General features: G+C 40.3%; 1 protein-coding gene across 3 annotated transcripts in view; it reads left to right on the top strand.

Annotated features, from left to right (window-relative positions):
- Window positions 1-27,018, top strand: part of tub (TUB bipartite transcription factor) — a 200,456-nt gene that overhangs the window by 161,721 nt on the left and 11,717 nt on the right. For all 3 annotated transcript variants that reach the window (XM_061883431.1, XM_061883439.1, XM_061883449.1), the window contains exon 8: window positions 10,728-10,840. In XM_061883431.1, coding sequence (XP_061739415.1) covers window positions 10,728-10,840 — 113 coding nt within the window. The remainder of the gene's footprint in view (window positions 1-10,727; window positions 10,841-27,018) is intronic.

Below are 27,018 nucleotides of genomic sequence, written 5' to 3'. Positions count from 1 at the left end.
TCCCCCGGGTGATTCCCTTGTCCTACTGGGGGACTTCAACGCTCATGTTGGCAACGACAGTGAAACCTGGAGAGGCGTGATTGGGAAGAATGGCTGCCCGGATCTGAACCAGAGTGGTGTTTTGTTATTGGACTTTTGTGCTCGTCACAATTTGTCCATTACAAACACCATGTTCAAACATAAGGGTGTCTATATGTGCACTTGGCACCAGCACACCCTAGGCCGCAGTTCCATGATCGACTTTGTACTTGTGTCATCGGATTTGCGGCCTTATGTTTTGGACACTCGAGTGAAGAGAGGGGCGGAGCTTTCTACCGATCACCACCTGGTGGTGAGTTGGCTGCGATGGTGGGGGAGGATGCCAGACCGACCTGGCAGGCCCAAACGCATTGTGAGGGTCTGCTGGGAACGTCTGGCAGAGTCTCCTGTCAGAGAAAGTTTCAATTCCCACCTCCGGAAGAACTTCGAACATGTCACGAGGGAGGTGCTGGACATTGAATCCGAGTGGACCATGTTCCGCACCTCTATTGTCGAAGCGGCTGATCGGAGCTGTGGCCGCAAGGTAATTGGTGCCTGTCGGGGCGGCAATCCTAAAACCCCTTGGTGGACACCAGCGGTGAGGGATGCCGTCAAGCTGAAGAAGGAGTCCTATCGGTTCCTTTTGGCTCATAGGACTCCGGAGGCAGTGGACAGGTACCGACAGGCCAAGCGGTGTGCGGCTTTAGCGGTCGCTGAGGCAAAAACTCGGACATGGGAGGAGTTCGGGGAAGCCATGGAAAACGACCTCCGGACGGCTACGAAGCGATTCTGGACCACCGTCCGCCGCCTCAGGAAGGGGAAGCAGTGCACTATCAACACCGTGTATGGTGCGGATGGTGTTCTGCTGACCTATACTGCGGATGTTGTGGATAGGTGGAAGGAATACTTCGAAGACCTCCTCAATCCCACCAACACGTCTTCCTATGAGGAATCAGTGCCTGGGGAATCTGTGGTGGACCCTCCTATTTCTGGGGCTGAGGTCGCTGAGGTAGTTAAAAAGCTCCTCGGTGGCGGGGCCCCGGGGGTGGACGAGACCCGCCCGGAGTTCCTTAAGGCTCTGGATGCTGTGGGGCTGTCTTGGTTGACAAGACTCTGCAGCATCGCGTGGACATCGGGGGCAGTACCTCTGGATTGGCAGACCGGGGTGGTGGTTCATCTCTTTAAGAAGGGGGACCGGAGGCTGTGTTCCAACTATCGTAGGATCACACTCCTCAGCCTTCCCGGTAAGGTTTATTCAGGTGTACTGGAGAGGAGGCTACGCCGGATAGTCAAACTTCGGATTCAGGAGGAACAGTGTGGTTTTCGTCCTGGTCGTGGAACTGTGGACCAGCTCTATACACTCGGCAGGGTTCTTGAGGGTGCATGGGAGTTTGCCCAACCAGCCTACATGTGCTTTGTGGACTTGGAGAAGGCATTCAACCGTGTCCCTCGGGAAGTCCTGTGGGGAGTGCTCAGAGAGTATGGGGTATCGGACTGTGTTATTGTGGCGGTCCGCTCCCTGTACGATCAGTGCCAGAGCTTGGTCCGCATTGCCGGCAGTAAGTCGAACACATTTCCAGTGAGGGTTGGACTCCGCCAAGGCTGTCCTTTGTCACCGATTCTGTTCATAACTTTTATGGACAAAATTTCTAGGCGCAGTCAAGGCGTTGAGGGGTTCCGGTTTGGTGACCGCAGGATTAGGTCTCCCGATTTTTGCAAATGATGTGGTCCTGATGGCTTCATCTGACCGGGATCTTCAGCTCTCACTGGATCGGTTTGCAGCCGAGTGTGAAGCGACCGGAATGAGAATCAGCACCTCCAAGTCAGAGTCCATGGTTCTCCCCCGGAAAAGGGTGGAGTGCCATCTCCTGGTTGGGAGGAGAGCCTTCCCCAACTGGAGGAGTTCAAGTACCTAGGAGTCTTGTTCACGAGTGGGGGAAGAGTGGATCGTGAGATCGACAGGCGGATCGGTGCGGCGTCTTCAGTAATGCGGACGTTGTATCGATCCGTTGTGGTGAAGAAGGAGCTGAGCCGGAGGGCAAAGCTCTCAATTTACCGGTCGATCTACGTTCCCATCCTCACCTATGGTCATGAGCTTTTGGTCATGACCGAAAGGATAAGATCACGGGTACAAGTGGCCGAAATGAGTTTCCTCCGCCGGGTGGCGGGGCTCTGCCTTAGAGATAGGGTGAGAAGCTCTGCCATCCGGGAGGAGCTCAAAGTAAAGCCGCTGCTCCTCCACATCGAGAGGAGCCAGATGACGTGGTTCGGGCATCTGGTCAGGATGCCACCCGAACGCCTCCCTAGGGACGTGTTTAGGGCACGTCCAACCGGTAGGAGGCCACGGGGAAGACCCAGGACACGTTGGGAAGACTATGTCTCTCGGCTGGCCTGGGAACGCCTCGGGATCCCCCGGGAAGAGCTAGACAAAGTGGCTGGGGAAAGGGAAGTCTGGGTATCCCTGCTTAGGCTGTTGCCCCTGCGACCCGACCTCGGATAAGCGAAAGAAGATGGATGGATATATATATATATATATATATATATATATATATATATATATATATATATATATATATATATATATATATATATATATATATATATATATATAAATATATACATCTATCCATTTTCTACCGCTTATTCCCTTTGGGGTCGCGGGGGGTGCTGGTGCCTATCTCAGCTACAATCGGGCAGAAGGTGGGGTATTGATTTAGTGAATTATATTTATGTAGCACTTTTTCTCTAGTGACTCAAAGCGCTTTACATAGTGAAACCCAATATTTAATTTTTACATTCAAACCAGTGTGGGTGGCACTGGGAGCAGGTGGGTAAAGTGTCTTGCCCAAGGACACAACGGCAGTGACTAGGATGGCGGAAGCGGGGATCGAACCTGCAACCCTCAAGTTGCTGGCACGGCCGCTCAACCAACCGAGCTAGACCGCCCCGGACAAGTCTCCACCTCATCGCAGATTAGTATACATATACATATTTATGTATATATATATATATATATATATATATATATATATATATATATATATATATATATATATATATATATACATATATATATATATATATATATATACATATATATATATATATATATATACATATATATATGTATATATATATATATATATATATATATATATATATATATGTATATATATATATATATATGTATACTAATCTGCGATGAGGTGGAGACTTGTCCGGGGCGGTCTAGCTCGGTTGGTTGAGCATACATATATATATATATATATATATATATACATATATATTTGTATATATATATATATATATATATATATATATATATATATATATATATATATATATATATATATACATATATATATATATATATATATATATATATACATATATATGTATATATATATGTATATGTATATATATATATATATATATATATATATATATATATATATACACACACATTTAAACATACATATATACGGTAATGGGAACTAACAACTACCTTAACTACACTGCCTATACATATATATATGAATGCATGTGACTTAAACTTTTCATGAACATAACTCACCTTGATGGGTGTTCATAAATTTGTTAAGAATGTCTCAGATGAAGAGAGCAGTTGTGATTTTTGATGTACAGAATATACAATTGAAAACCAAGGTTTTGGGCATTATTTTTTCTAAATGCATAAATGTGTCCAAATTTGGCCAAGGACACGCAATATTGTGGGTTTCCTGGTCGTCCTCTTTATCACTAAAGGAAACATCTAATCTGCAGGAGGGAATTCCTCTGCCATTTTCAAGTATCTTGCTTTTTTTTTTTTGAGTTGTCAGCTTGAAGCGTCCCCCTGTCCCGACTCCCTTGTCGTAATGTGACAGGAGTGCGTCTCTGTTATGATTTTGCTTCCTGGTTTCTTCCCTCTCATTGGCCAGTCTGTAACATTTCGCCCTAACTTTAGCCAATTGTGACTCATCATACGAACACGAACTAATCATCATGGATTTTCCTCGTTTGTATGGATGTTCTCATTCTACCAGGTCATTGTATTTTCTCTGTGTGATTAGGGATGGTTTCGCAGACCATTTTCTCTCTTTGTAGCTAGTAGCTTTGATTTAAGCCTCCTCGCTACATGGGTCTAAAAATGGTTAAGCTTCAGTAATCACTACTTGTTCAAAAAGTAGTGTGGTGTTTTCTTGTTTTATTTTGCACATATCAGAAGGATATACAAACTTAACAGTTCCACACACAGTTGCAGGATCAGTGCTCACGCTGCACAGAAAGACTAGAATCCTCCGTCCCAAGTGTTTGGTGTATCAACATTTTGGACGGTCAGAAATAAAACTATTAGACATATCTTCTATTCAGCAACATTCAATGATTTTATAGATGCTAGAGGACTTAAGTGGCTGATTAAAACCAATGTAATTTATGTGTTTTGGTGTCCTTTGTTTTCATAATGACATTTGTTTTTCCCACGTAGAATGTCCATCCATCCATCCATCCATCCATCCATCCATCCATCCATCATCATCCGCTTATCCGAGGTTGGGATACACCCAGACTTCCCTCTCCCCAGCCACTTTGTCCAGCTCCTCCCAGGAGATCCCGAGGCATTCCCAGGCCAGCCGGGAGACAATCTCCCTAACGTGTCCTGGGTCTTCCCCGTGGCTTCCTATTGGTCGGACGTGGCCTAAACACCTCCCCACGGAGGCGTCCGGGGGGCATCCTGACTAGATGCCGGACCACCTCATTTGGCTCCTGTCGATGTGGAGGAGCAGCAGCTTTAGTCTGACCTGCTCCTGAATGAGAGCATCTCACCCTATCTTTGAGAGCCCTGCCATGCTACGGAGGGAACCAATTCCGGCTGCTTGTACCTGTGATCTTGTCCTTTTGGTCATAACCCAAAGCTCAGGACCATAGGTGAGGGTAAGGTCGTAAATCGACCAGTAAATTGAGAGCTTTGTCCTCCGGCTCAGCTCATTCTTCACTACAGTCCGCATCACTGCAGACGCCACACCGATCTGCCTTTCGATATTGCGACCCATTCTTCAATCTTTTTCTGGGCGAGAACCATGGACCTGGACTTGGAGGTGCTGATTCTTATCCCATCAAATTAAACGACCCAGATCTCCCATGTGCGGACGCGGGTCAACGGGGCCCCCCACTGAAGCCAGGCCCAGAGGCGGGACTCGATGGCGAGCTCCTGGTGGCCTGTCCCCATGGGGCCTGGCCAGGCACAGCCCAAAAACTTAACATGGGTCCCCCTTCCAAAGGGCTCACCACTCATAGGAGGGGTCATAGAGGTCGGGTGCAGTGTGAGCTGGGTGGCAGCCGAAGGCAGGGGCATTGGCAGTCCGATCCTCGGCTACAAAAGCTAGCTCTTGGGACATGGAACGTCACCTCGCTGGGGGGGAAAGAGCCTGAGCTGGTGCACGAGGTGGAGGAGTTCTGGCTAGATATAGTCAGACTCACTTCGAGGCACAGCAAGGGCTCTGGAACCAGTCCTCTTGAGAGGGGCTGGACTCTCTTCTAGATAGAATATATATTATTATAATATTTCTTATGTGAAAAAAACTTCTCTAAGTATGCATTTTTTGCGTCTTAAGAGGAGTGAGTGTAGCCTTTTTTAAATGAGCGCACCTTCGGGGGTAAAAAAAAACAAAAAATTGGTTTCATTATAGGTGCACTGAAGGACTGCTTCTACAATGCCCATAAAAAGTAGTACATGTCTCCTGCATGTTTGAAAACATAGCACGATTCAGTTGGTAGGAGCAAGGTAATATAAATGTGCAGTGAACAAGGCTATCTCCGTGGTGATGCACCGTATCGTACACTCCAAAATCATCTTTTAAATAAGCCGGTCTGCACCACTTTTCAAACGTACATTGATTTTACATATTGCGCGAGCTGTTCAGCACGTGGTGTTTGCATCTTAGTCAATCATTTTTAGTGATATAATAGTGCTCCTTTTAGACCTAGCACACTGTCTATTTTGAATGGCTTTTACTGTTTTGAATTTGTTATGACACAACAAAAACAAGAGAAAATTATTTTGTCACAGAGGTTAAACTTTTACCATCACAACACATTTGGATACTGTATTGATTCATTCAGAACATTGTAATGTAAATGTAAGAGGAGCCTCTGTACAGTTCTTTTTTGTCACGCCTGTAAGATTATGTTTTGGTTTTTGCCATGTTTTGTCAGGTTATGTTTAGTTTTTTGGACATTTAGTTCTGTCTTGGCACTTCCTGGTTTGTTTTCATCTCCATGCCAACTCATTAGTTTTCACCTGACATGTCACGCCCCTGTCCTCAGTTTTCACACCTGCTTGTAATTATCATTGGTATTATTTTAACCGGTAGTTGCCAAGTGTTCAGTCTGGCATCTTCACACACACCCTACCCATGCTGTTCCTACATTTATGCCCTCGTCCACAGTTCCTTGTCATGTAAGTTTTTGTTTATAGTTCATGGTCAATTCCCTTTGCGCTAAGTCTTTTGTTTATATCCATTATTCATGCCATCGAGCAAGTGTTTTTGTTTCCCGTTTGTGTTTCATAGCCTAGATTATTATCCGCCATTGAGTGCGTCCTTAATTTGACCTGTTTTGTATTATAGTGTATAAATAAATTTAAAGATGTACTCACATTCACGTCTCGCTCATGCTAACTTCCCTCTGCGTCGGGGAAACAACCTCAATCCAAGCCCAAGTTTGACATTTTTTAGGTCTATTTTTTCCATTGTTGATAACATTCCTTGTTGCTTGTCTTCAGTTTGGTACAGCAATATGCCAAGTTCACGCATTTCAAGTGAGGGACAGAAAATGTAAATTTTTGTGTTGCAGTGCATCTCCACAAGCCCAGGTAGTGTGCATAAAAGTGGACGATTGTGCAATATAGCGCAGCCCGTTCTTTGGCTAGCATCTTTTTTTCCAAACACGTTGCTTCACAAGAAAATACTTAAACGTACAAATACAAGCAGATAAGATAAAATCAGTCTGCCGGTTGCAAATAATTAAAATAATACACTCCATTCATTTGTGCATGTGTATGAATTTAAAAAATGGGGAAATGTAAATGCACATTGGAGAAATATTTTCATGCAAGTAAAATTGTTACAATAAATAACACTATATTTTTGTATTTTTTCACAGTACACTTTATGTTGACATTTTCACAAGTTCACATGAAAATTAATTCATAAGCTAATACATTTTAATTGTTAATTTGTTGTGTGAAACATACTAAATGACAAAATAAAGAAATATACTGTAATGTTATTTAGTGTAACAATTGTAGTCACGTAAGAGTGTCCTTTAATGGTGTATTCACACACATGCGCAGATCAAGTGAACAAGGCTACAATCTGGAATTATCAATGCTGTCCTTCAGGTAATAAGGAAAATTGATTTATTAAAACATTAAATAATAATAATGAATTATTCACTCTGTTAAAACAAATACTTTTGTATTTTCCCATTTTCCCAAAGAGAAACACCTTAAACCAGGGTTGTCCAAAGTGTGGTGCAGGGGCCATTTTTGGCCAACGGCTGTTTTTTGTTATTGTCTTTTTCTAATAATAAAATTGTTTATAAATAAGATTTATTATCAGTTATTACACTAATTTGCTTTGCAAACCTATAAGAAAAAGCTTACGTTATACAGCCTACTGTATATTGACCTACAGTACATAGGATCGGTTTTAGCATCTTTAATGCTAAAAATGTGTCCAAGGGACATACTTGCCAACCCTCCCGGATTTTCCGGGAGACTCCCAAAATTCAGTGCCTCTCCCGAAAATCTCCCGAAATTTAGGCGGAGCTGGAGGCCACGTCTCCTCCAGCTCCGTGCGGACCTGAGTGACCTGTCGACAGCCTTTCCCAAAATATAAACAGCGAGGCTGCCCGATGACGTTATAACTGTAGAATGATCAAGGGCGAGTTCTCGATTTCTTATATGGGTTTAGTGTTAGGCAGTTTCATTAACGTCCTCCCAGCGTGGAAACAACACACAACAACAGCAGTCATGTTTTCGACTACCGTAAAGCAGTTTGTCTGCCGTAAACAGTAATGTTGTGACACTCTTAAACAGGATAACACTGCCATGTACTGTACATGCATATGTGTCAATAACATCTATGGCTTTTAGAGAGTGCAGAAGAACGAGGAAGATACAGCCATGGCGACGCCGATGACGAGTAAGATAAAGAAATATGCTTGTAAGTTCCAAGCCGCAGCTACGATTGCACCTGGATAGCCTCCAGGAAGAAGTAGTGGACTACCAATTGCTTGGCAGTAAAGATCTTCCTCAGTAAGCAAAGATTGACCGGTTTTTGGGCCATTCTAGGGAGAGATGGAAGATTCCAGACTCTAGTGCATTTGATGAATTCACTTTTGTGCGTGCCACACAGCAATGCATCATCAGAGAGGGTGTTCAGCATCGTTAGAAAAATAGTGACAGAGAAAAGAACAAGGTTGGATAATTCAACCCTTAACTCAACAATGAGTAGACGAGTGTTATGTGTGTGTGTGTATATGTGTAACTAAATGAACACTGAAATTCAAGTATTTCTCTTTTATAATATATATATATATATATATATATATATATATATATATATATATATATATATATATATATATATATATATATATATAGCTAGAATTCACTGAAAGTCAAGTATTTCTTAAATATATATATATATATATATATATATATATATATATATATATATAGCTATGTGAATTCTAGCTATATACTCCTCCCCTCCTCCCCACGCCCCCAACCACGCCCCGCACCCAACAACGCCAGCACCCCCCACCTCCCGAAATCGGAGGTCTCAAGGTTGGCAAGTATGCAAAGGGATAACATATTTCAATTATTCTTTATGATATATCTATCTATATTTAGACATTTATTTCTAATGTAATTTTATTTTTTCTGTTTGCTGTTTTTATGTTTAATTATAAACAACATTACACCCCCACCAACAGTGCTGGGCAGTAACAAGCTACATGTTGCTAAGCTACGGAGCTTATCTACATTTTCCAGTAGCTTAGCTACTTTTTTAATAAGTAGTTTTTTCAGTAGCTTAGCTACTTATAAACTCATGTAGCTAGGTAGCTTACATCAAAGCTACACGCTTCAAAGAGAGAAAATGGACTTCAAATCCAGGCCTCAAATCATATGAAGAAAATATAATGCCCTGAATGAATGAGAACATGCAGAGAAAATCCATGATGATTGGTTTGTGTTCATATGATGAGTCAAAATTGGGTAAGGTTTGGGCTAAACATTGCAGACTGGCCAATCAGAGGCAAGATAAGGCGGGTCATCACGCACTCATGTCACATGACGACAAGGGAGTTAGAGACAGAGAGAAGCTTCCAGCTGACGAATTAAAAAAGGCAGATCAATTCTCTTCCGCAGATTATATTTTTCCTTTAGTGATGAAGATGACGTGCAGGAAACTCACAATAATGCGTGTCCTTGGCTATATTTAGACAAATGTATGCATTTACAGAGAACAATACCTAAAACCTTAGTTTTTAGTTGTTTACTCTGTAAACCAAAGTGATAACTGCTCTCTTTACCTAAGACTTCCAACACAAATTTAGGAACACACATTAAGGTGAGATGAGTTCATGTAAAGTTTTACTGCACATAACCATTACCAACAGTTCCCATTAAACATACATGTCTTTTTTTTTTTTTGGTCAAGATATAGATAGATGCTGTTTTTTGACTGTAGGTAGAGCATACTTGCCAACCTTGAGACCTCCGAATTCGGGAGATGGGGGGGTTGGTTCAAGTGGGCGGGGTTTGGTGGTAGTGGGGGCGGAGGTGTATATTGTAGCCTCCCGGAAGAGTTAGTGCTACAAGGGGTTCTGGGCATTTGTTCTGTTATGTTTATGTTGTGTTACGGTGCGGTTGTTCTCCCAAAATGTTTTTCTCATTCTTGTTTGGTGTGGGTTGACAGTGTGGCGCATATTTGTAACAGTGTTAAAGTTGTTTATACGGCCACCCTCAGTGTGACCTGAATGGCTGTTGACCAAGTATGTGTAAAAGACTGACTTGACGACAGGTTGTAGAGGACACCAAAGGCTGTGCTATTAAGGCACGCCCCCAATACTGTTGTCCGGCCGGAAATCGGGAGAAATTCTGAAGAATGGTTGCCCCAGGAGATTTTCGGGAGGGGCACTGAAATTCGGGAGACTCCCGGGAAAATCGTGAGGGTTGGCAAATATGAGGTAGAGAAAATGAATAACATTATAGAAGTGGGCCAAAGAAAAGGCAAACTAAAACAAATACATACAGTAGGGTGTGGGGACTCTAGAGGTAGTTGTAGGGTGTCCCTTGCTGAATGACAGATATCTAATAGTAATGGACCCCTATTTGTACATTCTCAGTTACATTAACATTGATCTTATACTTGTGGGCCCATAGATAGAAATGGTGTTAAATGTAGCAAGATACTTTAGCCGTGTAGCTTGTAGTGTAACTTGCTACAATTCACTGGGGACAGCTTCCCCTATAGCTTAGCTACATTTAATCGAAAGTAACTTGTAGCTTAGCCTACTACATTTTCCAAGTAGCTTGCTCATCCCTGCCTGCCAAAGAGAGTGTTTTAATTTGTATTGACAGCTTGAAACATCCGTTCAGTAAAGTACTTTTGTTTTCTTGTTGGTGTGTTTTTGCACAGGTGTTCTTGTTAGCAGGAAGGAAGCGAAAAAAGAGTAAAACATCCAATTACCTCATTTCTATTGATCCTACTGATCTGTCCCGAGGTGGAGAGAGCTTCATCGGTAAATTGAGGTAAGTCTTGTGTATGTATGCATCATAGAATGAGTACTAGAGTCAACTAACCTTAAAACAATCTGACTGCTCTATTAATGCCCAATTTAGACCGGGTAGAGTATACATAATGATGTGGTGATGGTGTTCAAACAGGTCACTACAATTTCAGTGAAAGGTCTATGATGTATTAAAGCATTGTATACATATATTACATCATTGTACATGTGTGCAAATTCAGTTAACCTTTTGTTGTTTGGGGAGGAAGTCCATCCATCCATTTCTACCGCTTATTCCCTTTTGGGGTCGCGGGGGGCGCTGGCGCCTATCTCAGCTATAATCGGGCGGAAGGCAGGAAGTACAAAACCCCAAAACAGTGAAGTTGGCACGTTGTGTAAATCGTAAATAAAAACAGAATACAATGATTTGTAAACCCTTGCAACTTATATTCAATTGAATAGACTGCAAAGACAAGATATTTAATGTTTGAACTGGAAAACTGTTATTTTTGCCAATAAACATTAACTTATAATTTAATGGCAGTACCACATTTTTACCACTGTTACATGGCATTTCCTTTTAATAACTCAGTAACAACTGAGCGGACCAATTTTTGAAGCTTTTCAGGTGGAATTTTTTCCTATTCTTGCTTGATGTAGAGCAGGGGTGTCAAACGTGCGGCCCGCGGGCCGGATCAGGCCCACCAACTGGTTTTATCCGGCCCGGGGGATGAGTTTGCTAAGTATAAAATTGAGCCAAAATTTTTGAATGAAAGAAACTGCTTTTCTAAATGTGTCCACTAGATGTCACAATAGCAATTCTTTGTATCTTTGTAGATGATGCTACATATGTAAAAAATAAATGAACCACTTGATGTTAGTGCACCAGTCAAGGAAAATGAGCAAACTACATAAATAACATCCTTTGTTTATTTGGTTTTGATATAATTTTTTTATCTTTATAGATTGAAAAAGAACTCCAATGAGTTAACTGATGAACATTATAATGTAATTTATTCAGAAAGTATAAATAATGACAACTAAAGATAGAAAACCATTACTTGATTAACGTGGACCCCGACTTAAACAAGTTGAAAAACTTATTTGGGTGTTACCATTTAGTGGTCAATTGTACGGATTATGTACTGTACTGTGCAATCTACTAATAAAAGTTTCAATCAATCAATCAATACTATTAACCGCAACATGTAAGTGTAAAAAAAACAACAACATTATTATTTGTACATTTTCAGAATGTCTTTGTTCTATTTTTAAACAAAAAAAACAATCTGAAGTTGTCTTTATTTTTAAGTTATCATGCTGTGATGTTACCAGTCCGGCCCACTTGGGAGTAGATTTTTCTCCATGTGGCCCCCGATCTAAAATGAGTTTGACACCCCTGATGTAGAGCTTAGGTTGTTCAACGGTACAGGGTCTCCGTTGTGGTATTTGACGGTTCATAATGCGCCGCACATTTTCAATGGGAGGCAGGTATTTACAATGATGCCACGCTGTTGTAATACGTGGCTTGTCATTGTCTTGCTGAAATAGGCAGAGGCGCCCATGATAACATTGCTTGGATGGCAGCATATGTTGTTTCAAAACCTGTATGTACCTTTCAGCATTAATGGTGCCTTCACAGATGTGTAAATTACCCATGCCTTGGGCACAAATACACGTCCATACCAACACAGATGCTGGCTTAAGAACTGTGTGCCTATAACAGTCCAGATGATTATTTTACTCTTTGGTCGAATATTTCCAAAAATAATTTGAACTTTGGACTCGTCAGACCACAGAACACTTTTCCACTTTGCATCAGTCCAACTTAGATGAGCGTTTCTGGGTGTTGTTGATAAATGGCTTTGACTTTGCATAATAGAGTTTTTACTTGCACTTACACATGTAGCGACAAACTGTAGATACTGACAGTGGTTTTCTGAAGTGTTCCTGAGCCCGTGTGGTGATATCCTTTACACATTGAGGGATTGAAGGTGGATCGAAAGATTCTCTGGACCTTTTGATGATATTACAGACCGTAGATGGTGAAATATTTAAATTCCTTGCAATAGCTTGTTAACAAATGTTGTTCTTAAACTGTTCGACAATTTGCTCACGCATTTTTTTCACAAAGTGGTGACCCTCGCCACATCCTTGTTTGTTAATGACTGAGCATTTCAATCACGACACCCACCTGGTCCCAATTAGCCTATTCACCTGTGGGATGTTCCAAATAAGTGTTTGATGAACATTCCACAACTTTCTCAGTCTTTTTTGCCACTTGCGCCAGCTTTTTTGAATGTTGCAGGCATCACATTTCAAATGAGCTAATGTTTGCAAAAATAACAAACTTTACCAGTTCAAACGTTAAATATCTTGTCGTTGCAGTCTATTTAATTGAATATAGGTTGAAAAGGATTTGCAAATCATTGTATTCTGTTTTTATTTACGATTTACACAACGTCCCAACTTCACTGGTTTTGGGTTTTGTACTCCCAATAGCTTCAGAATGCAAAACTTTCAAATTCACTTGTCCCTAACATTTCATGTCTTAATATTTATAAACTACTTCTACAATCTGTCCTTGCTTTTACATTGGCAAACCTGGAATTACCTTAATCCATTATAAGATACAGTGACCAAATATTTATTCAAAATTATTTGTATAAAATCACACATTAAATATGACCATGCAGTTTTTTGTGAGAGTAAGACATCTCTGCATGCATTGTAGATTTAGGTAATTACAACTTAACCATTCAAAGGTGTACTCTTGTAACTAACATATCCTAATTTCAAGCCCGGATAAAAACTCTGTAAATATAACAAAAAATCTTAGGGTACATTAAACACATGTTTCTTATTGCAGTTAACTCCTTAAATAAAATAGTGAACATACAAGACAACTTGTCTTTTAGTAGCAAGTAAACAAACAAAGGCTCCTAATTAGTCTGCTGATATACGCAGTAACATATTGTCTCATTCATCATTCTATTATTTTGTCAACATCATTAATGACAAGTGGTAAAAAAATATTATTGATCTACTCGTACATTTACTGTTAATATCTGCTTACTTTCTCTTCTAACATGTTCTGTCTACACTTCTGTTAAAATGTAATAATCACTTATTCTTCTGTTGTTTGATACTTTACATTAGTTTTGGATGATACCACAAATGCGGGTATCAATCCGATACCAAATAGTTACAGGATCATACATGGGTCATATTCAAAGTCATCACGTGTCCAGGGACATATTTCCTGAGTTTATAAACATGATATACATTTTTAAAAAAAGAAAAAAGATGTTGTGACTATAAAAATATTGATAGTAGTATCGATTAGATACGTCCCTGTACATGGTATCATTACAGTGGATGTCAGGTAATGAGCCACCCATGGCATTTGTTTACATTTAGGAGCACTCCCTTTTGTTAGCGGTGATGCCAGTGAACTATTGTATTCTCCTTGGGTGTGTAGTAAAGCATGTTTAGCTATTCATCGAGCTGCAAGGAGGATACTTACTTAATTTGTTGCCATGGAGGTGATTAGTGATTTAGAAGTAGCTAAAACACTTCAGACTGGGGCTGGACTTTAGCCGTAAGCTAGCTCGGCATGTCTTAAAGCACCTCTTCTTGTGGGCGTTTCAGTGTTATAACTTACTTCACCTTTATCTTTACTTTTTAAGCCAAAATGCGTCCTTTCTCACTTTTTTGTCGACACACACACTGTCTAGTTTGAAGTACTCTGTGCATGTGTTGCCGAACATTGTCCCCTTCTCGTTAAACCAGCAATGTCACAACATGATGATGGAGCACCGTCATGCCCGTTAAAAAAAAAAAAATAGGCGACTGGTATTTTTTAGAGGCAGTATAGTACCGTTTATGATTGGTTAGTATCACCGTATTTAAGTAGTACAGGTATACCGTACAACCCTAATGTGTGTGTGTATATATATATATATATATATATATATATATATATATATATATATATATATATATATATATATATATATATACACCCCGTTTGCATATGAGTTGGGAAATTGTGTTGGATGTAAATATAAACGGAATACAATGATTTGCAAATCATTTTCAACCCATATTCAGTTGAATATGCTACAAAAACAACATATTTGAAGGTAAAACTGATAATTTTTTTTTTTTTGCTAATAATCATTAACTTTAGACTTTGATGCCAGCAACACGTGACAAAGAAGTTGGGAAAGATGGCAATAAATACTGATAAAGTTGAGGAATGCTCATCAAACACTTATTTGGAACATCCCACAGGTGTGCAGGCTAATTGGGAACAGGTGGGTGCCATGATTGGGTATAAAAGCAGCTTCCTTGAAATGCTATGTAATTCACCAATTTGTAAGCAAATTGTCGTACAGTTTTAGAACAACATTTCTCAACGAGCTATTGCAAGGAATATACCATCTACGATCAGTAAAATCATCAAAAGGTTCAGAGAATCTGGAGAAATCACTGCAAGTAATAAAGAATATCACCACATGGACTCAGGAACACTTCATAAAACCACTGTCAGTAAATACAGTTGGTCGCTACGTCTGTAAGTGCAAGTTAAAACTCTACTATGCAAAGCGAAAGCCATTTATCAACAACAACCAGGAACGCCGCCGGCTTCGCTGGGCCTGAACTCATCTAAGATGAACTGATGTAAAGTGGAAAAGTGTTCTGTGGTCTGACGAGTCCACATTTCAAATTATATTTGGAAACTGTGGACAGTGGTGCCCTCCGGAACAAGGAGGAAAATAACCACCCAGATTGTAATTGGCGCAAAGTTCAAAAGCCAGCATCTGTGATGGTATGGGGTTGTGTTAGTGCCCAAGGCATGGTTAACTTACACATCTGTGAAGAAACCATTAATGCTGAATGGTCCATACAGGTTTTGGAGCAACATATGTTGTCATCCAAGCAACGTTATCATGGACGCCCGTTTATTTTAGCAAGACAATGCCAAGCCATGTGTTACAACAGCGTGGCTTCGTAGTAAAAGAGTGTGGGTACTTTCTTGGCCCGCTTACAGTCCAGACCTGTCTCCCATCGAAAATGTGTGGCGCATTACGAAGCGTAAAATACGACAAAAAGACCCCGGACTGTTGAATAACTTAAGCTGTACATCAAGCAAGAATGGTCAAGAATTCCACTTTCAAAGCTTCAACAATTAGTTTCCTCAGTTCCCAAACGTTTATTGAGTGTTATTAAAAGAAAAGGTGATGTAACACAGTGGTGAACATGCCCTTTCCCAACTACTTTGGCACGTGTTGCAGCCATGAAATTATAAGTTAATTATTATTTGCAAAAAAATATAAAGTTAATGAGTTTGAACATCAAATATCTTGTATTTGTAGTGCATTCAATTGAATATGGGTTGAAAAGGATTTGCAAATCATTGTATTCCGTTTATATTTACATCTAACACAATTTCACAACTCATATGGAAACGGGGTTTGTATATATATATATATATATATATATATATATATATATATATATATATATATATATATATATATATATATAGGGGGCGCTGGTGCCTATCTCAGCTAGAATCAGGCGGAAGGCCGCGTACAGCCTGGACAAGTCGCCACCTCATCGTAATATATATATATATATATATGTATATATATATATATATGTACATATGTATATATATATATATATATGTATATATGTATATATATATATATATATATATATATATATTAGGGGTGGGCGAATTAATGCGTTAATTACGAGTTAATTCATCAATCTATTAACGCCGACAATTATTTTAACGCGCATTTGCGTATGTTGTTTACATGCTTTTATTTTGTTAACGCCTTTTCTTAACAAGATGGCATCGCCTGGACGGGCTTCGGTGTCGAGGAGCTCTTGGTAAAGATGGAACATTTGGCAAAAATACCGGAAAATTCTGCAAATTTCATGGCTGGCTTACAGCGTGGTCACTCCGGGATCACTTACGACCGCCAGACAATTCTGGATGTGGATAGATCAGGCCGTTTTGGACTGAATGACGCGTGCTTGCTAGACCGGCTAGCTAGCATGGGAATACTTAGCCGGCTACATCCAGCGGCCTGTGAAGCAGCGGAGTATATGTGTTTTCTGTTTATTCATGAATAATGCAGACGAGGAGTGTTGGCTGAGTTCTTAACATTTGCTTTCAGAGCGTGCATATCACAACATACAAGATCCCGTCATGGCGACACAACCTATACCAGGCTACCGCGCATGCTCGTCACTCCTGTTGCATGCTGGGTGGGGTAGTTCTTTATTTCCCTGGCTCATAACATCACAATATAGTACCATGTATATGATGCGTTCAATTTATCAAAGCACCAAGCAAACAATCGGAAAATTCCCATCATATCAATTCCTAGATATGGTCATAATTATTTTAAGTGCACTACGCAAAATAAACACAACATTATTATTATTGCTACTACAGATAATTTGATCAATAATTCCCTAAAACAGCCCACTACCTATAATATAGGGGTTTTAAACATAAGATCCCTGATAAAAAAAATGTTTCTGCTGTTACCTCAGAAATTGCCTGTTCAGATGTTATGATTGTGGCTCAGAGATTTGTATGTAGATTATATTTATTTTCCATAACAAACAGGATTACTTAAATACCCTGGCAGTGGCAATAAGCTCAAATGTTTGTATTTACATTTTTTGTGTTGATTTTTCATAAAATATGCTATTTAACCGCTACTGTTTAACAAGGACTGATTTAAATTGTGTTTGCACAACAAATGTTTTGGCGCTTTTGTTCATGTGGGAGAATATTCCAATAAAGGTGCACTACACACTACTTTTGAATTCATTATTGAGCTTTGCGTATACAATGCAGTTAATCGCGATTAATCGGAGAAATAGTGCGATTAACTTCGATTAAAATGTTTAATCGTTGCCCAGCCCTAATATATGTATATATATATATATATATATATATATATATATATATATATATATATACACATATATATATATATACACACATATATATATATACACACATATATAAATATATATACTGTATATACACACACACACACATTTATATATATATATACACATATATATGTACATATATATATATATATATATATATATATATATACATACACACACACACATATATACTGTATATATATACAGTATGTATTAAAACGTGCAAATTTGATAGCAACAGGATTGCGTCTCTTAAATGAGCAAAAATAGGGAGTGCAAACCATTTATTGTGTCTTGTCTTCATTTATGAATTATGCAGAATATGATTATTATTGGAACGTCCACAATGGCTGCAGGACAAGATGCAAATATAATCATATTGTTTTGCTTCTGTTTAGTAGAGTACGTCTATTAAGTGTGCAAACAGGCACTTGCGCAGAAATGGCTGTGAGAAAGAAATCCATTAAAGACAGACGATTTAGACAGAATATTCCGTGTTCGATTGTGTGTGGGAGTGTCAACATTTGGTCTGTCAAAATTATAAATTTCAGACATGTTGTCTATTCAGATTTGTAAAGCTGCTGGATGACTAATAGGCTATTTAAAACACGTTCAGTTTAATCGTTTTGGTGTCTGTTGGCGTTATTTTCTTAAATGGCATTCATTTTTTAATTCAACAAATAAGTTTATCCCCTGCTTGAAAACATTTTTTTGTGTCTGGAATCCATCGCAACATCATAGCGCCTACCTACACATGTTAGGTAAACACAGTGTAAATTATTATTTTTTGAGTCTCTTGCTCATGCAAAATGAAACACCATAATAAGGATTACAAGTGAATGATAGGTCATCATGATTAATCAGGATTAATCAAAATGAATCCACATTAACCATGTGATTAATCCGACAAGCCTTTTTTAATTGTTCGATAGCACACATTTTTAATAATTTTTTTCTTTGGATTTACTGGGAAAATGTGTGAATGTGAGGGTGAGTGTTGTCTGTTTATCTGTGTTGGCCCGCCATTAGTCCGAGTGCAGCTGGGATAGGCTCCAGCAGGGACAAGTGCTAGAAAATAAATAGACTTCAACTATGAGGGCTGCACATTATATTTTAAACTCACTCCAAAGGTTGTGAAAGTCAGGACAGCCTTCCTTTAGAGAACATATTCACCCCACAATTGAAAATATTCTAATTTAAAGTAAGAATTGTTAAACTTTCTGCAAGGCATTAGTAAATAAACACCACAGCCAGGCTGATATCAAAATAAACCTGATTATTCTACTCTCATACAGTTTTGTTTTCCCTGCACAAAAAAACATGCAGACCAGTTCTACTTTTAACCTGTAGTGTAGCTGAAGCAGGTTTGAAAATATTTTTTATTTTTCTGTCCTCCAGTCCTCTTGCAGGGGAGCTGTGCCCCCTAAACACCACTGGCTTGGATAGCAGATTATGAGATCCTAAAACCATTCTGTATTATTTAGAAAACAGAAGCTATGTACATAATCACATTTATAAATCTCATAGTGTGAATGAATGCAATGTGTCCAGATAATCATATCTTAAATCAAATAGAATGAGTAAGGACCAAAAACTGAAACAGCTGTAATGGCCCAAAGCCCACCTACCTCCACTTGGAAAAAAGTCATGACTGGGCTCCACAAGCTCTTACAATTGTGTAATAAAGGATGCCTGACTGAACAGTGCCACCTAGTGGCACTTGATGAAAGGTACTTAGTTGTGCTCCGTTGGGAGTAAAATTGCAGCCTGTGGACTTTCCTCATGTTGTGAAACCTTTTTCCTTCTTTCTGTCAGCTGTAGCCATTTTTTTCTGCTAAGGTCTTTGTAGGCAGCAGGTCATCCATTGCCTGCAGCTCACCCAAACCTCCTCCCTCACTAGAAGCTCCCACGTCGGTCATGACAGTATTTCTGAGTTGGGAAGAAGATGACCGATAGTATCATTTTCTGAATCCATTTTCTGAATCCATTGACCTTTTCTGAGACCATCCAAGAGGAGTGTTCATATACATCTTAAGTCAGTGCTTCCATCAGAATTGAAGTCAACAAACACTTCTGACAAATTGGTGTTAAGCCTCACCTCATCCTCGATGGTCCTGGTGTTGAATGTTCTTCAGTCTCTTGTGCACTGCTACTTTCATCCTCCTCAGCCATATTAGTGTCTCGAATGCTCAGAGTGGGCCCGTGGCTGCAATTCGGCATTGCTGGAATGTTGTCCTGCCATTTGAAAAAGTTTTCTTCCTCCTCTTCTGAATCAATGTTATCTCTTGACTTCATTTTAGGGTTCTTGTCTTCCATGACATTGAAGTCAGTGTCACAGTCAGAGCTGTTGCCTTCAACTTCATCCCACTGTTGGAAACATGTGTTGCCTCTTGACCTCCGTCGGTATCCACCTTTATTAATTGAGTTGTTCCCTGAAGGTTCGGGCAGACAGTTAAACATTGCTCCTTGCGTGGATCCTCCTTCAGCCACATCACTATCTTTAGCAAGTTCATGATCAAAATGTAGTGCGGTATCATCTGAATCAAGCTCATCTCTTGACCTTTCCTCGCATCTACCAAATAAAGGGTCTTCTTCATTATCTAAATCCACGCTGCTGTCTGAATTGTTGTCAAACTCATGCCACCACGAGGAACGTTTCCTGCTCCTTGTGTCTTCTTCCTGTTCACGGCGGTATCTTGATGGTCCAGGCTGAGGTTCTTCCTCTTCGTCCTCATCTTCCATCACACGGTTGACCTGCATCTCAACATTAGCCTCATCACTGTCTACTTCGTCTTCATGTTCCACAATATTGTTCATGTTCTCGCCGTGGTGCAGAATGTTGACATTTACAATGTTTTCATTAATGAAGCCTATTTGATTTTGTCTAAAGACTCTCATGTGATGATTTATGATAAAATGCAAGAGGAAGATGAATTCCATGTCGTTATTGTCTCCATTTGGTGGGTGATCTTCAGTTGGAATGTGGATATGATGGCCTACAGGACATTTAAACGTTGTTAATGCATGGTACACCCATTGGAAATAGGATTCATGAATAGCTGGCGGACATCTACACACTAACAACATGGACAAATCCACCATCAGGTACTTACGATTTGGACCATTGTGGTCTCCATCTCCTTGTCCATCCATCGGGCTAAAAATAGTCAGATAATTAAGAATTGACTTAGTAATCCATTCTCACAAAGTTTTCTCTTGACATGTTTGTAAACTGATAACAGGTAACATCAACGTTTGCATCAATACAAATACGTTTAGGTAGAATAATAAATGTGTCTGGCTGTTTTTCTTAAGACATTTTTTTTTTTTCAAATATAATGAGTATTGACCAAAGAGAGTCAAGAGTTTACCAAGTCAAATTTTGTATGTGTTTAATATTGGCTAATAAATCTGATTCTGATAATGAAGTTGGCCCATCCCCAAAAGTAATGTGATGACAGAAAGTAATGTCCTTCCAGAGCAGGCAACTTGTCCAGGGTTTATGCTGCCTTCTGCCTGAATGCAGCTGAGATAGGCTCCTGGCCTCTCACAACTCCGGCAGGGACTCGCGGTGTAAAATTGATGGATGGATTGATGTAATACTAATTTCTTCTGATGATAGATCATACACTGTAGACTTACCACTCTAGGAGGTGATGTGTTGTTTACAAAGCCATTGGAAGTAGCCAAGAAAAAATTAGGTACTTGTGCAAGTTTTGCATAAGTTGAGTCGCAACCATTCTGATGTAGGTTGGTTTGGTCTAGAGGTAGTTCCGTTTGAAATTGAAGATTCTGCACTTCAAAGCATCAGTCATGGCAACAAACACTGCACCCCAACTGTCTGTAAGGTAATATCTAAATGCTTTGAATTAAGCACTTTATTGCATCATGCACAATGTCATCATTATGATGAGGACTATATTATAGTGTGCCATACTTGCACACTTGATTAAATAAGGTGAAAGGCTTTCAAGGCAAGTTTAGGCCCCACCTGGTGGTTAAGTGTGATGTGTCTGGATGGTAGGAGAGAACAAAAGTGTGTGATCGTAATTAGATGTGCCTTGTTAACAGTCAAAGTAGCAGTAAGAGACAATATATTTTTAAATTGAGCGCGTTTTCTGTAGTTGTGAAAGTTAAATTACTCTGAATTCACTGTGGTAACTAAAAATAGCCAATGACAGAGTTTTTATTTCCAAGGCTGGCATTTACAAAGTTAACCATTATGATAATACAGCCGTTTTTGTTAGCCCTTTTTGTAATATTCCATTTACAACAAAAATGTTTGTCAACATTAATTTCAAACATTGCACATAACAAATTAGTCTTAGTCAGAAAATTATTCTGCATAATCAAGACAAAGAATCCAGTGTGTTGGTGACTCAGTTTTCGTTTTTTTTTATTGAGTAAGACTGCAAAATAAGCCACCATGGAGCTAAAAAGGGCCAACACTTTTATAAAGAAGATGACAAACCCTGTTTAATTTAATAAAACATCTCATATCTAAGTACGATGATGCCATGCGCGTGGCTCTCTCTACTCTTACTACCTCTCTCCTCATTGCCGTTTTTGCCAAAAATAAAGTATGGTAAAGTAAAGTAAAGTAAAGTGAAGTAAATACCCTACCATGTGTTAAACAGGAAAGATTTAAAACATTAGCTATGTTAGAGCATACTTGCCAACCCTCCCGGATTTTCCGGAAGACTCCTGAAATCCAGCGCCTCTCCCGAAAACCTCCCGGAAGAAAGTTTCTCCCGAAAATCTCCCGAAATTCAGCCGGAGCTGGAAGCCACGCCCCCTCCAGTTCCATGCGGACAGTGGACCTGAGTGGTGACAGCCTGTTTTTACGTCCGCTTTCTCACTATATAAACAGCTTGCCTGCCCAATCATATTACAACATCTACATATTTTAATAAAAAACTGCACACACAAGAAGACGAAGCAGAAAAACGAGGAAGTTACAGCCATGGCGACGCCGTCTGTAATAGAGTGATCTATGTTGTCTGTTGCCATCACCTGGTGAATGTTGGCTATAGCGTTATGGGGTTGCTTTTTGATTGGCCAACGATTTACGTGTTGTTGTGCTCCTGACGGCAAGTGAGGGAGTCTGTTCTGAAGCCCACAGTAAGGAGATGTAACTTCATCACCCCGCCTGGTTATTGAGTACAGTTAGTACAACAACTGTGTTTTTATTACTGTGAATTTGATAGGTGCCGTCTGAAATTCAATTATTTATTTTATTTATATATAATAAAATAAATATATATAGCTAGAATTCACTGAAAGTCAAGTATTTTACACACACACATATATATATATATATATATATATATATATATATATATATATATATATATATATATATATGAAATATATATAAAATACTTGAGTTGGGGAATTGTAGATGTAAATATACTCCTCCCCTCTTAACCATGCCCCCAACCACACCTCCGTCTACGCCCCCCACCTCCTGAAATCGGAGGTCTCAAGGTTGGCAAGTATGAGTTAGGGATAATGGAGCGTGACTCAGTTAAAAACTAGTTTGCAGCAAGTTTTGATCTGCAGCACAAAAAGGAAACGACCTGATAAGTGGCCTTATGGTTAGAGTGTCTGCCCTGAGATCGGTAGGTCATGAGTTCAGACCCCGGCCGAGTCATACCAAAGACTATAAAAATGGGACCCATTACCTCCCTGTTTGGCACTCAGCATCAAAGGTTGGAATTCGGGGTTAATTCACCAAATGATTGCCGGGCGCGGCAACCACTGCTGCTCACTGCTCTCCTGTGTGATGGGTCAAATGCAGAGATTGATTTCACAGCACCGAGTGTGTGTGTGACAATCATTGGCACTTTTAACTTTAACTTTAAAAACACAATCACAACAAGAAACACACCTAAGGCAACATGAAATTTCAGTCCAGATACTGTATGTCCGTGCTCACAGCAGGAATGGGCCCGAAGATACCTTCTGTGTACCCTTTTAAATTGTGAAAGAGTACTTATTGTCCAAATGTAGAAAGGAAAATGTTCCACACTTTTGTGATGGTGTGAAAAAAATACCTTTTCCCCATAATTGTTTTTGACAAGGAGAAGTTTGAAGTTCTTTGGAGCATGATCATGTGACCTGGGCATGTCTCGTGTTTACAGCACTTAGAGCTAGAAAGTATATGTTAATGGCGTGTTAATTTGAGTAATTTGGAGAATAAGAGGATTTGCCTGAGACAATACAGTGATGAAACTAACCCGGAAGTGTCTTGTGAAATTTGTGGAGCACGGCTACGGCATTTAACTAAATTGTTCTTGGGGCCACATTTCCAGAACGCCAAGGGCCTGAATTCTCCTTATGATTATTTTGAAAACATGCATCCTATGTTGTGTACATATGTTTTTGATCTTTTTATTTTCTGTAAGAGTTACACATTTCAGAAAGTGTACACTGCATGGACACTGGCCTTTAAATGGTAAATAAATGGTTGTACTTTAGCGCTTTTCTTTAGAACATCAAATGTCAATGCAAGGATATCCCATTGTGTTTACACTGGTTCAAGTCCAAGCTCTGGTAGTTTGAGGAATTTGCTGCAAACATGTTACCACTATGTCTAATCAATCAATCAATCAATCAATCAATCAATCAATGTTTACTTATATAACCCTAAATCACAAGTGTCTCAAAGGGCTGAACAAGCCACGACATCCTCTGCTCGGATCCAACATCATAAAACTCAACTCAATGGGATGACAAGGGAAACTTTAACAATCTCCATTGTAGATCTTTAAAGTTTGTCTAAGTTTAAGTTGTGATTCGAACTCGGGTGGCCAGTCCAGTGTCATTCATGGGCTGGATTTGGCCATCGATGACACATAAATAGATTTCAGATATAGAAAATGACAGGTTGGATCTGATTTTGTTGTAAACATACAGTTTTTGCTGTACAGAATATATTTGAATGATAATGACATCAGCGGTCAAACTATCGGTGTCAGTATCGGCAATACAAGCCTTGTATTTACTTTGTATCAGATTCATTCTAAATTTTGAGTATCACCCACTCTGTATACTTTCCTGAGGTCTATGCACACAGCTACTGTAAACTAGCCTTTGTTTATTGCTGATTTGATGTGTTCTGTGAGCAATAATACTGCAGATAGGGCAAAATGTTTGGAACAGAAGCCATGTTTTAGCAGCTCATTGTTTTCAAGATGTTCGATTCATTCAATATAAAGACATTGTATCCATTATTTTGGATATGAAAGGAACAGTGGAATGAGTTGACAATAATGTGGAAGGTCATTAGCTTTAAATGTTGGTATGATTTGAGCAAACACAGAGAATCTAATGCAGAGATAAAAAAATGGATGACACTAGTTTTCAGAAAGGTTTTAATTGTCACAGGAATGGGAATTATTCGAGGAACAAAAAGTTTGATCATTCTTTTATTAGGACAAAATTTGTATTTTTTTGTACAATTCTGCCTTCTTGATTGGATTATCCAGAGAATAGTGCTCGATACCGTGGTAGAGCGCAATATGTAGGTGTGGGAAAAATCACAAGACTACTTCGTCTCACAGAACTGTTTCATGAGGGGTTCCCTCAATCATCAGGAGATTGATGATTGAGGGAACCCCTCATGAAACAGTTCTGTAGAGACGAAGTAGTCTTGTGATTTTTCCCACACCTACATATATATATATATATATATATATACAGGTACCGACAGGCCAAGCGGTGTGCAGCTTCAGCGGTGGCGGAGGCAAAAACTCGGACATGGAAGGAGTTCGGGGAAGTAATGGAAAACGACTTACGGACGGCTTCGAAGCGATTCTGGACCACCATTCGCAGCCTCAGGAAGGGGAAGCAGTGCAATGTCTACATGTATATATATATATATATATATATATATATATATATATATTGGGGCCCGGCCGGGCATAGCCCGAGGAGGCTACGTGGGTCCCACCTCCAATGGGCTCACCACTCATAGCAGGGGCCATAGAAGTCGGGTGCGATATGAGCAGGGAGTCAGCCGAAGGCAGGGCACTTGGCGGTCCGATCCTCGGCTACATAAGCTAGCTCTTGGGACGTGGAACGTCACCTCACTGGGGGTGAAGGAGCCTGAGCTAGTGGCCGAAGTAGAGAAATTCCGGCTGGATGTAGTAGGACTTACTTCGACACACAGCAAGGGCTCTGGAACCACTTCTCTCGAAAGGGGCTGGACTGAGGCGACAGGCTGGGGTGGCAATTCTCGTTTCCCCCCGGCTCAAAGCCTGCACGTTGGAGTTCAACCCAGTGGACGAAAGGATAGCCTCCCTCCGACTTCAGGTGGGGGGGACGGGGCCTGACTGTTGTTTGTGCTTACGTACCAAACAACAGTTTACAGTATCCACCCTTTTTGGGTACACTCGAGGGAGTACTAGAGAGTGCTCCTTCGGGTGATTCCCTTGTTCTGCTTGGGGACTTGAACGCTCATGTCGGCAACGACAGTGAAACCTGGAAACCTGGAGAGGCGTGATTGGAAAGAATGGCCGCCCGGATCTGAACCCGAGTGGTGTTTTGTTATTGGACTTTTGTGCTTGTCACTGTTTGTCCATAACAAATACCATGTTCAAACATAAGGGTGTCCATATCTGCACTTGGCATGAGGACAGCCGAGGCAGCAGTTCCATGTTCGACTTTGTAGTTGTGTCATCCGATTTCCGGCCCCATGTTTTGGACACTTGGGTGAAGAGAGGAGCAATGCTTTCATCCGTGGTGGTGAGTTGGCTGCGATGGTGGGGGAGGATGCCGGACAGACCTGGCAGGCCCAAACCCATTGTGAGGTTTTGCTGGGAAAGTCTGGCAGAGTATCATGTCAGAGAAAGTTTCAATTCCCACCTCCGGAAGAACTTTGAACATGTCACGAGGAAGGTGCTGGACATTGAGTCAGAGTGGACCATGTTTCACACCTCCATTGTCGATTCGGCTGATTGGAGTTTTGGCCGCAAGGTAGTTAGTGCCTGTCGGGGCGGTAATCCTAGAACCCGTTGGTGGACACCAGCTGTGAGGGACGCTGTCAAGCTGAAGAAGGAGTGCTATCGGGTTCTTTTGGTTCATAGGACTCCGGAGGCAGTGGACGGGTACCGACAGGCCAAGCGGTGTGCAGCTTCAGCGGTGGCGGAGGCAAAAACTCGGACATGGAAGGAGTTCGGGGAAGTCATGGAAAACGACTTACGGACG

Source organism: Nerophis ophidion, linkage group LG02, assembly GCF_033978795.1.
Source record: "Nerophis ophidion isolate RoL-2023_Sa linkage group LG02, RoL_Noph_v1.0, whole genome shotgun sequence".
Lineage (NCBI taxonomy): Eukaryota > Metazoa > Chordata > Actinopteri > Syngnathiformes > Syngnathidae > Nerophis > Nerophis ophidion.
The sequence above is the reverse complement of the archived record's forward strand: the minus strand, read 5'-3'. Positions and strand labels throughout refer to the sequence as shown.